General features: G+C 43.8%; 2 protein-coding genes across 5 annotated transcripts; both read right to left on the reverse strand.

Moving 5' to 3' along the window:
* Positions 1-66: 66 nt before the first annotated feature.
* Positions 67-3,632, reverse strand: LOC115359327 (rho guanine nucleotide exchange factor 19). Of its 3 annotated transcripts, XM_030051732.1 has the most exons (9): positions 2,122-2,263; positions 1,879-2,031; positions 1,676-1,805; positions 1,510-1,584; positions 1,113-1,205; positions 823-971; positions 524-688; positions 346-423; positions 67-205 (listed from the first exon to the last, which is right to left on the reverse strand). In XM_030051732.1, the coding sequence occupies exons 2-8, from the start codon at positions 1,911-1,913 to the stop codon at positions 378-380; spliced, it is 693 nt and encodes a 230-aa protein (XP_029907592.1). In that variant the 5' UTR covers positions 1,914-2,031; positions 2,122-2,263; the 3' UTR covers positions 67-205; positions 346-377. The 3 variants fall into 3 exon arrangements, 2 of the variants coding, with proteins under 2 accessions (XP_029907592.1, XP_029907591.1); XM_030051731.1 differs by having other exon boundaries at positions 70-423; XR_003928244.1 differs by lacking the exons at positions 67-205; positions 346-423; positions 524-688; ... (1 more) ...; positions 1,113-1,205; positions 1,510-1,584 and adding exons at positions 2,468-2,763; positions 2,860-2,924; positions 3,005-3,172; positions 3,254-3,632 and having other exon boundaries at positions 2,122-2,282.
* A 578-nt stretch (positions 3,633-4,210) lies between these two features.
* ddi2 (DNA-damage inducible protein 2) lies at positions 4,211-13,575 on the reverse strand. 2 transcript variants are annotated; one of them, XM_030051840.1, is made up of 10 exons: positions 13,160-13,575; positions 11,810-11,942; positions 11,218-11,520; positions 10,812-10,938; positions 10,385-10,512; positions 9,371-9,499; positions 9,091-9,194; positions 8,095-8,287; positions 7,422-7,470; positions 6,958-7,057 (listed from the first exon to the last, which is right to left on the reverse strand). In XM_030051840.1, the coding sequence occupies exons 1-9, from the start codon at positions 13,295-13,297 to the stop codon at positions 7,460-7,462; spliced, it is 1,266 nt and encodes a 421-aa protein (XP_029907700.1). In that variant the 5' UTR covers positions 13,298-13,575; the 3' UTR covers positions 6,958-7,057; positions 7,422-7,459. The 2 variants fall into 2 exon arrangements, with proteins under 2 accessions (XP_029907699.1, XP_029907700.1); XM_030051839.1 differs by lacking the exons at positions 9,091-9,194; positions 9,371-9,499; positions 10,385-10,512; ... (2 more) ...; positions 11,810-11,942; positions 13,160-13,575 and having other exon boundaries at positions 4,211-7,057; positions 8,095-8,182.
* Between the last annotated feature and the right edge of the window lie 232 nt (positions 13,576-13,807).

Consider the following 13,807-nt stretch of genomic DNA (forward strand, 5'->3'; position numbering starts at 1 on the left):
TTGCATCTGTAGACAAAGCACTACTGCTGTTTCAACCCGACTTTCACAGTAAAGAGGGCAACGATGTAATACAAGTGTAAAATGTTTATTGTAATAATTAAAAAGGTATCACCCTTCTCCTCAGTGCATCCTTTAACTGTGACAATTAAGTGTTTGATGTATTTAATTAATTGTGTTTAGTGTTGAGCTAATGAGCTCTGGTGCCCTGAAAAAAAGGAAAAAAAAAACGTGCTGAATGAAACAATTAAACAGCTTTCAGTGTACTGAGTTAACAGTTAACATTTCAAAAACATTTCACTCTATAAATACTAATACATTTAAGTTAAAAAGAGCTGAGTTTGATACTTGAGAAATGGATCACAGAATTCATGGATCCATCAGTGATCAGATGACAAGACCTTCATCCATGCCTCTTTATCTGACCTGCATGCAAGAGATGGACATGAAATACAAATCTTTTACTGCTGCTACAAAGGAAAATTATTAGGACATGAGGAAGTATAGATGATGGCAAATGTTTTACCTTGTGTGCGTGGCAAGTATCAGGGCAGTGGGCTGTCCTGTATGACTCTGAGACAGGCGAAGCAGGAAGGAGTCCGGGGGCAGACCCAGGACTCCTGCTCTCAGCTGCTCGACATGCACGTGTGCGGGAAACACAGCGTGATCCATCACTCTGAAACGCTGCTCCCTGCAAAAGGCGCAGAGAGAGAAGAGTGAGTATAATGACCGTATAACAACACACAACAAACTAAGAGCAGGTCAGTTTAATCCCAGGGTGATTTAAGTGTCTGGACACACGGCGTTGATGAAGATGTGAAATACTTTTTGGAGGAGATGATCAAAAGGTCATTGAAGAGGTGGAGGTAGACGCTGACAAATGAAGCTCTGGAGTTATGACTGCCCTCCACAGCCAGCTGTCTCAAGGGACCCTTGTGCACCAGGAAACGCCCGCTTACGACCACAGGAAGTGACTGGATGACAGACGAGAGAGCCAATGCCATTTCTGAGACATTTTGTCTGCTGTGTACTGTTTTAACCTCCACTAATAAAACCTGATACAATAAATCTTTCTTGTCACTATTAAGCGTTTAAGAAAAAAATTTGGTTGAGACCTTGACTTTGCCAAAATCCAGCAGCATTTCCAGGCACACCAGCTCCTCAATTTGCTTCATTTTCCGAACCCCCTGATCACACTCGGTCAGTACCTAGGAGGAGGAAACCCAAGTAAAAAATGTTTGATTTTTGAGGGGTGGCTTTTTGAACTAGGTCAACAGATGCAATTTATATTTATTCATTCAGTGTGTTAGGTGCTCAACTGACATAATCTACTCCCGGCTTGCACCACACACACACACACACACACACATGCACACTTTGCTCTCCCTCCTAATTACTTGCTCACAAGTCACTGGGCTGAGTAATGACTAACAACTCATTTCAGATTTGACAGATGTGCACTGTACCAACCAGAGTGCTTTAAAATCAACCCGTGTGTTAATGGACTGTTACCTCATGAATGTCTTCTATGGATTTTTCAAGATTTGAAACCGAATCAGAGTCGGGCTCCGTCAGTCTCAGGATGCTCTGAAATGAAACAGAACCCAGTACATCACATGCCCAGTTACTTATGTATATTAAAAAGGGTTATATATTCCAAATCCCATCTGATTCCTACCTCTGTTATGAGTTTAAGACGAGTGAGTCTCTGAAACGGAAGGACCAGGAATGACTTGAGGCTCTGCCGCTGACACACTGGGTCGCTCTCGAGTTTCTTGAGTGCAAACGAAAATCCCCTGTTCTGCTGTCTGGAGAGAGGAGACAGGGATAAATATGGTTTATGAAAGCTGCGCTGATAAGGAGAGCAGAGTAGAGACTTACAGCATTTGGTTGACAAGGGCCTCTTGGTACATCATGTTGGTCACATATGGCACATAGAGGGCTCTGAACGCTGGGCAGTGCCGGAGCACAATGTCCCCAACCTAAGATATCAGCACGCTCTCGCCCAGGCGAACTTCAAGGTCCATGAGAAACCTAAAGACACCAAAATACCCACTCGGCATAAAACGGCAACACAGTTAAAACAGATCCAAAACAATTCAAACAGATACGAGGAGGTCCTACCTCTCACTGGCTGCCATCACGTGACGAAGATTGGAAAACAAAATGTGATGCTCCATCTGAGACAGGGTTTGTTTCAGTGTCTTTGACGCATAGAAGTGATTGACAGCAACCCCAAGGCTCCTCAAGTAGGAAGCCTCCGAGCCAATCAACTCAAACGTGGCCTACAGAGACAACAGTGAATGATTTTTTCCCCCAATTATTTCCCCAAGTTGTGTCAATATTACATCAGTTAAAACTTTCAGCTGTCACTGTCAGCTATGTGACTGTGCCCCCTAACTAAATGCTCAAGTTACTGATTTAATTTGAAGTTTTGAGCTCTAGATTACAGTATTCAGCGTTTGCACACCTCCTGAAGGCGAATCTCTCTGGTGGTCAACTTGTTAAGCAGGCCAGAAGCCTTCACCTCATCCAGATCTTGCCAAAAGGTACATCGGGATGACCCAAGAAAGTGAGGTGGAGTTGAGGATGGGATCACCACAGGCGGAGGTGATGGAGGGCAGGTGACCTCGAAAAGGCTGCGAGGGGTCAGAGGGGACTGTAGACCCGGGAGGCACTGGGAGGTCAGCAGATCAGACAGAAAGCCTTTGGTGACCCTGTGCAGGTCAGCTTTCACTGTTAGACAGTAGTCCTGATACAGTGGGACTGCAGAAGGGAGATCAAGACACTTGGTGTTTCTAGTTTAATTCAGTATTGGAAACATTACAAGAGAAAAGTAGGGCCGGGAAAAGGCAAACTCACAAATATTAAAGTACTTTGACTGGAATGACACACCAAGTGCTTCAGCCTCAACTGGATCCTCTGCCCTGGGTTGCGGAACAGGTAGCACAAGTTTAGTACAAAATATTTCTTTTGCCAGGGCATAAAGATAAAGAATCTCTCGTACCCTTCTTCATTTTCACATTTATCAGCTATTGGTGAAGACAATCTGTTATCCTTGTCACCGTGTCCAGGAACTGAGAACAGCTTTTGCACAGGGAAATGCGTTCTTCCCAAATCCCATGTGCGCATCAAGGCCACAGACCTAAGGGCTGAAGATATGTCTATAGGAGAGCTGAAACAGGACAGAGATCCCACTGTCATCCTTCCACACCAAATTTAAAACATGTCTGCAGAAACACCATGTGCTCCTTACCTGAAAACCTCATCTTGGTTCGCAGTTTCATCACTTTCATCATCAAAGCCTACACTTCTCCGTGCAATGTTGGTTTCCTGAGGCTCAGTGCCTGAAGGAGCTCGCTCTGAACTCTTGATGGCTGATATTTGAGATTTCAGACTTTTCACAGGAAGGCCATTTCCAAAGCAGGAATACATTTGGGTGATAGTGTTACTGCTCAGACAGCGGCCGTCCTCGTCTCCTCTGCAGTCAGACTGAGCCAACATGGTTTAATTTGTCATGGGGATTACACTGTCACACAACACTATTAGAAAGGGTCAGTTCATTTTGGTAATCAGTGTTTTCCCCCAACCTGCTGAAACATCCTCTACCCAAATTAAACTGGGTGGAGTCCAGCCATGCATGTCACACCCCTTACCAAGTTCCAATCACAAAAACTAGCTGCAGGTGTGCTTCTGGAAAAGGTGCTTTTCATTTCTGCCAGTCATTCACAGCAATACTGACTCACATAGCTCTGGGTATCAGTCAAAACATAACTGAATCCTGTGCATATCATGTGTAGTGTGCAGTAGAATTTTTTTTTTCTGCAGCTCATTCACTTTCTCCAGATAAATGCAAGAAAGGATGGAAGATGAAATTCAAATCTGTGACTTTTGCATGACTTTCCATGACTGAGTTGTTGAATTTCTATTACCTGTATGAAGGCAATATGCCATTTTTTTCCTTTACCAAAATTTAATCACTTTCAGAGGTCTTATTAAAGTTTTTTTTTTTTTTTTTTTTTTTTAAATTCTGTGGGGTTAATGATTACATAACATTAACAGAATGCAAAATAAATATTTGGTGAATAACTAGTGACTTTTTTTTTTTAATTGCGGCTGACAAGTCTATAATACTTGGGACATGCATACACTTAGTCACAAGCACTCACATTCACTTCCAGGAAATACCAAGAAAATAATCATACGCAATGAATACAAAGACTAGTTTCACTTTATTTGCAATTTAAAATTCCGTACAAGAGAAAAGTAAATAATTCAATCTGCCTGAACATTGTTGGTATATAAACCAGATAATGCAATTAAAAAATTGAATATATGATTTAATGACAAAACATTGGACAGCTGGAAAGGGGTATATTCTAACATATTAAAAACGGATATCAGTTCTTAAGATATCAACGTGTGATGATGACGATTTGACACATAAAAGAATTCATTCTGAACAGAAGCTACTAGTAGCTTTGTAATCTACACATTGCAAAGCTTTCCAAAGATGTGAAGGATGGTACATACAGTGGAAGTTGCCCATCTGTAATACACATACTGAATTGGAAAAATGCCATCTACAATCACATTTCTTAACACACATTTTTGGCTCATGAGATGTTTTGTGTAAAGACAGTACTGAATATAGGGGTTGTTCAAGCTCAGCTTGTTATTCCACAATTTTTCACTTATTTGGAGAAAAAGGCTATTTCTTCACCCCCTTTCTAAACTGCATCAGTTTCCACAATGCAATCTTTAAAAAATTACCTGGCTGTTTTAATATGCAGATTTAAGGTTTTAAAATCAAAACATGGAATCAACACATAAATGAATTACCTTTATTATCACCAAAGTATTTATCTTCAAATGTCCATATTTGTGCTGCATGATCTAAAGCTTACCAGACAGAAGGTTAGTCTGGTGTGGGGAGAAGAAGTCATGGCTGGAACTCCCACTTCCAACACTGTTTTATTTACTCACCATCATTTCATCCCTAAACAATAATAAATACCTTTACTCAGGTCTGAGAAATAACAAAGAAGAAATTATAAGTGTTTAATGTACTGAGAGTCATACAGGGGGCACAATATGATGAGGTTGGGGGCGGGGGGGGACAAAATAAGAACAAGATTAAATCTACCAGACCAAATCTCTGAAAACCCACGAAATGGGTGGGCTCCCAAAACATCTGCATGCAAACACACCTCACATTATCTGCTATATCCATAAAACTAATACCGGTTGTTGTTTGTTCTTGGGTAGTCTCTGTGATAAACTAAGAGACAGCATTTCCCTGTATGGTGCTTGCTCCCTGCTGAGAAAGGATTGAGACATCTGTATCAAGAACAAGATTACAATATAAATACAACAGATGCTGAGTTGGGAGGCTGGGGACTCACATGATTGGTTATGAGAGTCTAGGTGGGCACAGTGATATTGCGGGCTAGTAGTGCCAGCAGAGCTAGCTCCACAATTCCATGGGCTTGTTCCAGTGCCTCTGCAGCCTCCCTGGCAGAAAACCCTGCTGCCTGGATTCTCTGGATATGCTCAGCTGGAAATTGTTCTGTAAAGGGATGTGGAGCAGAGAGCTGGGGGGCTGGAGATGTAGGCTGGAGGGCCTGGAGAGGAGGGTCAGAGGGGGAGGGGGAGTTAGAGACCTCCACAGGTGAGCCCACAATCATTGGCAAAGGGCTATCAAGAGTGTGCTCAGTTTGAAGGCCAAGAGTGTCTGGGGTGTTAGAGCCAGAGGCTCTTCCATCTGCAACCCCCCTGCCTTGCTGCCCCTCAGGAGGCTCCCTGAACTCTAAATCCCCTGCAATGGCAGAAGGATCCACTGGTTCAGGCCCAGACATGCTGACATTACCGGCTTCATCTTGCCCACACTGGTCTGCCCTCCTCTCCCAGGAGCCAACAGGAGACAGCAGTGCTCCTTGTTCCTCCACAGTCTCTGCCATATCTCTGCCCAGATGCTCATCCTGGCCAGGGAGGTCAGGCATAAGACACTTAGATGGTCCCTCATCAGATACAGCAGCATGGTTGGCTTTGGCATCACATGGTTCTGCACCAGCTGTAATGGCAGTAGAGGGGGTAGGCTGGGTGTTCTCAGGTGTCAGGGTGCTGGGGTTGTCATCCAGACCATCGGCATCCTGTCTGAATGGCTGTGAAGGGGAGCAGGAGGCGCTGCGGTCAATGGACTGTGTTCGGCTGTTGGATACCAGCAGCTCGTGAAGCTCCAGCAGCGCAGCTGCCAGTGACGGGATGCTGTCAGAGCTGGGGCAGCGCTCTCCCTCAGGCTGATCCCTCTCAGACGCCCCTGTGTCCTGAGAAGCAGCAGGGAGCTCCATTTCAGCAGAGTCAGGATTAGGGATCACACAGACATTCCCTGGTACAGCAGAATCAGCAGGACAAGAACCCAGGCTGAGAGACAGGGGACCGCGTAGGAGTTGTTGATGTTCAGACCTTTCCTCACCTTCCTGGCTCTGCTGATCAGGAGTACTCGGACAGGTCTCTGTGGCACCAGCTGTGTCGGATCGATCCATCTCTTGCTCCATAGGTTGAATGGGGGAAAGTTCCTCTGGCTGGGAGAGCATGGAGCTGTTCTCCACCCCATCTGATTCAGCATCCAACTCTGTGACTCTAGGTTGTACCTCACCCTCTGGCTCTTCAAAGGACTGAGTGCCACTTGAAGCCTCTACTGCAGGTGGGTTGCATTCAGGAAGGCCTTCTGTTCTGGGACTGGACATAGGGGGCAAGGTGGAGTTGCTAGGTGCAGGAAGAGGGTGAGGGTGGACCTGATGGGGTGCAGAGGGAACACCTTCTGCTTGGGATGAAGGCCCGGGAAGCTCCTGGAAGCCAGGCTGGCCCTGGCACTGCTCAGGTGTTGAGGCCTGCTGCATGGTGGCAGGGGCAGACTGAGAGCGATCCAGGGCCGGATTCTGGAGATGGCCAGAGGAAGGTCTTTGGGAAGGGGAGGTTGATGAAGACATTTGGTCTAAGGGTATGGGTAATGGGAATGGTGGGGATTTTGGTGAGGTAGTTTGTCCATCTGCAGTGTCTAGTGTAAGAGAAAATGCATTTGAGAGCAACAGTTAAACAACAGCTGGAGTTGATCTGAAATCTGTCAGGGACCATTACTTTCACAATATGCATTTTATTGTCCTTAACAGCCTCTGAAACAAAATATGACATTTAAAAACTGAGACAACAGTAAAATAACTGCATTCTCTAGTTTTGAAACACTTGACTGCATATAAGGTTTTTTATAGTTTGGCTTTTTCCACTGATTTTAATTATTTTCTCTCTATAAATAAAAAAAAAAAAAACAAAGAATTGCACCAATTAACAGATCCGCAACAAAATATAAAAGCAAAATAAAAAATGGCAATGGACTTAGCACCCCCTTTGTAGATCTGCAGTACCTGGTTGGTAGGGCCCTCTCCAGCTGTCTCCAAATGCATCAGTGCTGTCCTGCTCAGGGTTAGGCACACACCACACACATCATGCAAAGGGACGGAGAAAGTTAGCAGTCACACACGGAGCATGCACCAAACTATCAGCCTTTTCACACACAGAGGTGAAAAGTGTCAGCCAAGAGAATTGCTTATGGCCCATGACCTGACGGAGAGGTCACAGCGTAATCACATAACCTGCCATCAAACCTCAGGAAGCTAAATTTGGCTCTCTCCAGCAAAACATCAGATCAAATTGCATTAACAGAAAAAAATAAAAACTGATTATTTGTATTAATAGTAATTGCACCATGTATTCAATGCAACCCTGCCCAAAAAGCTTAATCTCAGCCAAAATCTCATTCATCTCCTATGATATCTACTTATATTTGGCTGGCGGCCAGGTGTCGATTTCCTGACCTCATGCTATTCTAAGGCATATGCAATTTGCTGAGGTGATGACATGAAGTGATCATGTGACTGAAAATTCAGATGACTGCATAAATGGGAATCAAAAGTAAGAAGCTTAAAGTGGCACATGCATGTAGTTTTTTTTTTGCTGAGCCATAAATATCCAGTAAAAAACAAATACAAAAACAAAAGAAAACACACTAATGTGCAGAACTTAGAGAACATTCCTTACCGCTTTCCTGTATGGATCTCTGAAGTGCTTCTGCCAGTTCTCTGTCAGCTATTTCATCTGGGCGGGCATCCTCACGACCCTCTGCCCCGTATGCCAGCCGGGCACACTCTGGCAGCTCTGCCTCAGGTAGAAAGCGAGTTTCAGTGCCTGTGGTGCCAATCAGCAGCACACTCCTCTTCAGGTCAATAGAGCACTACAAGAAAAACATGGCAAATAACAGGAGTTATTCTCAAAGCTCACCAGCAGGGTAAATGACACAGTAACGGGTAACACCACAGCTGCAGGCATTTTCCCTATTTAAAGGCGGGGATTACCACTTCAGTTTTACTATTTTGGCACCACTGCTCATCTCTAATGATTTGCATGTCCCATAAGGAAATCATAAAAAAATGCCACTGCACAAAAAACAGTTTGCTCTAACAGGGTGGCACAATACCATTTTAGGATTATCTATAATACAGAGTTTTTTCAATGATCAATATCACCTGTTATGGTAATGTGTTTCAATGCTATACTTGGAAAGAGGGTTACCATAGCTTTTCCAACAACTACACTGTGTGACACAGCATCTTTTCAGAATACATTGCAATAATGGTGTATCATGAGGCAATACGGTGCATAAAAATTAAACAACGCACCAAGCTTGACATCTATATTTGGTGGCGAGAACTCTTGTTTACACTGTATATAAAAAAAAGTACTAACAGGAGGCTTCTGCGTCTTGTGTCAGTCATGTAAACATGGATCTGTGCGTTACAGATCCGTTCTCCAAATTGACCATTTCACAGGTACTGACTGAGTCATCAGGAATGAAAATCTGCAGATTTAAATTGGTGCCCATCTGTTGGAGAATCCCTACTTTTTAGCACATAACCTTTAAGTCTGGCATCTATGCAGTTTTACATCTATTTTTAATACAGTTTTTATATGTCAGATCTCCTCTAATATATAAAATAACTGTAGTGCACACTGGAGTGGGATTAAAGAGGCTCACACCTGGTGTCTCTTCAGCATATCAAGTCCAAGAAGCATGTCCATCGGCTGGTCCTCCAAGATGGAGAAAGAACAAGGTAGGAAGTCCCCCTCGATCTGGACCTGAGCTAGACGAGCGTAACAGGAGACACTACATTGTTAGGTATCATCATGAATCATCATGCAGAGACATGTTTATATATGTAGTTCATGATTTTTTTTCTGTGAACATATTTGGACTTGTGCTCAGGCACAGTGATGCTCAAACAACAACAACAAAAAAAACTTTAAACATGACACTCACCCAAATGAACTCTGCCAATGATCTTCTGGGTGCCTACACCCTTTGCAATCCCTGCCCAGCGTCGGTCCACTAGACGCATGATGTTACAGCGCTCAGCGCACGCTTGGCTCATTATTGTCATCTGAGCTCCTGAAACCACAAGTCACACACAAGGTGCAGAGAAACAGAGGGTGTGACAGGAGAAAAGAAAAATCACAACCCATGCAAAGTTTAGATCTGACAAAAGTCAACTATGGTCTACGAAATGAAGAGGACAGTTTTGAATCTAGTGGGTAGGACCGCACTAATTTATATTATTACACTTTCTGCCTTTTACACAAACAAATTCACTGTCTTCAAAAAGTAAAATGTTCCATATTGCTAACACAAACACTCTACTCCTGAAATTTGTGACCGAAACTAAATTTAAGATGGAAAAGTAGAAGATTTACTGGAAAAGCAAAGCAACAAGCAACTGGTATAGAGTGGAGCATCCCAACATTAGACAGGAAAATTTTGCATGCTCAAAAAAGCCAGGCCCTTGAAAATACCTCTACAAAACAGACTACACTGCCCTGCTGTCCTTGTTCTGGTGTTTAACAGAAGGCAAAAATCCCATTCACTGTCTCCATAGGCAAAACACACACACACACACACACACACACACACACACACACACACACACACACACACACACACACAGCTATGGGTCTAACAGCCATTTGTAAAAGTGTGCAAATGAGTGAGTTAGTGACATTGCTATAATTGAGGATCAGTGTTGCTGGTGATATGGTGAAATAATAAGTCTGTAGCAGTGGTAAGATGTTTACAACAATGTTAAATATTGTTATTTTATCAGTACATCATCTTAAGAGTATATAATGAGCAGGTAGCATTATGTCTGTGACAGCCAATGACAGGCTGACATTATTAAGGAACTTCTGGACCCCACACACAAACAATCAACCAGTTTGACTGCTCATGGCCCAGAAATGTGTGCTTTTGCACAGTGGAAGAGGATGTTATGCTCATTACCTGAGTCAACAAAAGCTTTCACAGGGTGCCCATTTACTTTGCAGTTGATGTAGAGCATAACCACCTGTCCAAAACTTTCTGGAGCCTCCTCCATTGCAATGGTCATATTTTCTTCCACATTGTGCTGCCTGGAATGGTCACAAATCCAATGGTAAGAATTGTAATATTTCACACAAAATAAATGCTGCCTAACCGTTGTGGCACAGCTGCTTTCCCATATTTGCATTGTTATACAGTTCAAAATGGTACTGTCAAAGTCACCACATTTGTGTTTTGAGCACAAACTGTTTATGCAAGAGACATTTAAAATCAGAGGCTGTGGCATGTTAGGAGTGGCAAGGGCATTACATATTTTAATATATCAAAAAACCCCAACACCAGCAGTGTCAGTCTTAATGATAAACGGCTCCACAAGTCTGGACTATACCTGATGTCCTCCTCAATCTTCGCCTGGGCTTCCAAATCAAACGGATCAGCAGTCAGGAGTCTGATCCTTTCTTGCTCCCTTCGTGCCCGATCCTGTTGTTGCTCCAGCAACACTTTGGTGAAACGCTCTGGGGAAAAATTCAAACTCAGCATAACCAACTGACATCTGATTGAAAGTAAAAGACCTTCAACACAAACTGTTACTGGTGTCATGTGAACATAAAGTGGCATTTCTGCTTTATTTGACAGTCACAGTACAGAGAGACAGGAAAGGCAGAGGGGAGAGAGACGGGATGACATGCAGAACATGGCCTGAGGTCGGATCTGAACCCAGGATGTTACGATCAGGACTCAGCCTTAACACATGGTACACGCTCTTATCCGCTGAACTAGCAGACTTTTCTTACCTAAGTCTCCGCTGAGTAGGGCCTCAGCCAGTGGTGGGTTGCGCTCCTTGAGGAGTGAAAGCTCATGTGGATTGGATAACAGCATCTGCTGGAGTAAGGCAGGGTCATCCAGCCCCTGTGGAGAGGAGCCAGAGCCACGGAAGGCCATTGGCGTAGAAGGTTGTGCGGTGTGCTGCTGCTGCTGCTGCTGTTGCTGCTGCTGCTGCTGTGGGGCCTGACGCTGCTGCCTTGTGGCAGCTTGCTGACTGGTCGAAGAAGACGTGCCTGGGACTGTGATGGAGCGAAAGTCTATATGGGGCAGTCCTACGAAGCAAAGAGGAGGAAGGTTGAGAGGTTTACATGTTGTACATAAAAGACCAGAGATAAACTCCATATAAAATCTTTTACTTAAAGGACTATTTATGTAGTCAGCAAGAATCAGTAAGTACATGACACAAATTTGGGTAACAATTTTTATTATAATCATTTTCTTCAGGTCTATATTGGTGGTGTCACATTGACCCCAACTGATAAAAAATATAAGTGAATTTAAAGGTAGATCTAACTTCATAACAAACTCAAATCAACAGATTTCACTAAAACTTTACTTTACCTGGGAAGGCTGGCTGAGTTGGTGGTGGTGGCTTTCTGTCTGCTTGTCTGAGAACCACCACATCTCCATCCTTCACGCCGTAGTTCCCCAAGGCACGAGTGGGGTCTTTTAGGGGCTGCTCTACATATGAGATCTGGAGAAAGAAGCCCATACACAACATCAAAAAATTACACAACATGAGATTAGAGCAAACTACACATGCGTAGATCCAGATCACATATTTGATCAGATTAAGTGCTTGCACCCAGGCACCTGCTCCCACTTTGACAAACATTATCTTTCCATCAAGTGAATTACGCTGCCATGTTATTGACTGGCTTGCCAAACCAGTAGTGTAACTTACCAGCAACCACTCAGATCTCTAAGATAACATTAATGCCATATAAACCACGAATTCCCCCATTCGGTAGTGTGATGTTAGTTTACCATGGTGTGGTGTCATATTAACCCTGCTGTTACCTTCACATTTACTAACATTTTTTATCATTTGGGGTCAATCTGAGCCCAGCCATTCAAATCTCCAAAAAATCATTATGATAGAAACTGTTACCGAAGTTTAAGTGCCAGGTACTTTCCGTGTCATGTTAAACAAAACATAACCTCCCCTAGTCACCTCCTTATACATCAGACTTCTTGTGGGAATCATGAATTTCCTCCCAAATGTCACAACAGGACTGGTTCACACACCACTAGAGGTGTGGTTATGCTAAATGAGGACCCTAAAACAGAGGGAAGTGCTTTGACGATTACACACGACATATTATAGTTCCTCAGTGTCCAAAACAACTAAAGCAAATAGGTGCAAAATGTTGATATACCTTATATCTTGTATAGAGGTAAAATATACCCCAGAGAAACACTGGCGAAAATGTGCCCAGTAGTTTGAAAAGATATCATCGTGTTACTTTCATTTTTACCTACTTGTCCACATTCAATTAGGAAAACTCGTTAAATATGGAGCAAAAAGTTAATGAGGTATTTATAGGCGTTAAACACTGGATGGGATCAAAGTGAGCTCAGAGATAACAGGAGGCTTGATAACTGAGTAGTCTCTTATCAGTCCAACAAACACCAACAAACACGTCGTTAGCTCGGTTAACTTGTTGTGGGGTTGTTGCACGTCTCTCACATTTAAAGCCGACTACACTACACCAGAACCACGACTCAGAAAGTCTACCGTTATCTGTTGTCGGTGGCAGAAGTTTCGCAACGTCGCCAAACCTCAAAGGCAGCAAAAGTCCGATTCATGCTAGCATGTCAGCGAGCTAGCAGTTAGCACGGCTAGCCGTCGCCGCGGCTAACGGCAGTCCCCCCCTTACTCTGACTTAGCCGCTTTACGGCCAGCCTCACCTGGATCTCTCCCGCCGGGATCCCTGATTCTAGTTCACAAAGTGCTACGAAGTCTCTCAGCTCCAGCTCCGGAGACACGTCGAGGGCGAAAGTGGTTTCCGGGCGGTCCCTCGGCGCGCAGAACACGGTGACCAGCATCGCTGTTTTCGGGGAGGATCAGTTGACGAGCCCGCTGCAACACAAGCGCCGTTGCTGGAGTTCCTTCTCCCGCTGAGCTAAACAGCTAGTGTGACCCGGTGTGAAGACGGTCTCTGGTGAAACTCTCATTAAAGGGAAACTGGTGTTGCCCCCCTGAACACAACGCCTTGGTTTACACTCACTAAGTCCAGGTCTGCTCGGACAGTTTCCTCTCTTATCTCAACAACTAACATCAACTACCAGTGCTAGTGCCGCATTTCAGGATGTTTTCGACATGTCGGTTTACGCAGTCGTGAGTGCTTTCTTCTTTCCCTTTCTGTTTTAACACGGGCGGAGGCAAATGGCGCATTACCGCCACCTAGTGGAGACCCCCCCTCCCCATAAGACACATGACATTCCATTTTTTATTTCTCATTTTTAATATAGATAACCCAAATTCATCAAGTCATGACATGATTAATATGATCCTTCTTATGGGTAAATATAATATTCATTGCAGTAAGTGAAGGG

The sequence above is a fragment of the Myripristis murdjan genome, chromosome 5 (assembly GCF_902150065.1).
Source record: "Myripristis murdjan chromosome 5, fMyrMur1.1, whole genome shotgun sequence".
In the NCBI taxonomy this organism is placed as follows: domain Eukaryota; kingdom Metazoa; phylum Chordata; class Actinopteri; order Holocentriformes; family Holocentridae; genus Myripristis; species Myripristis murdjan.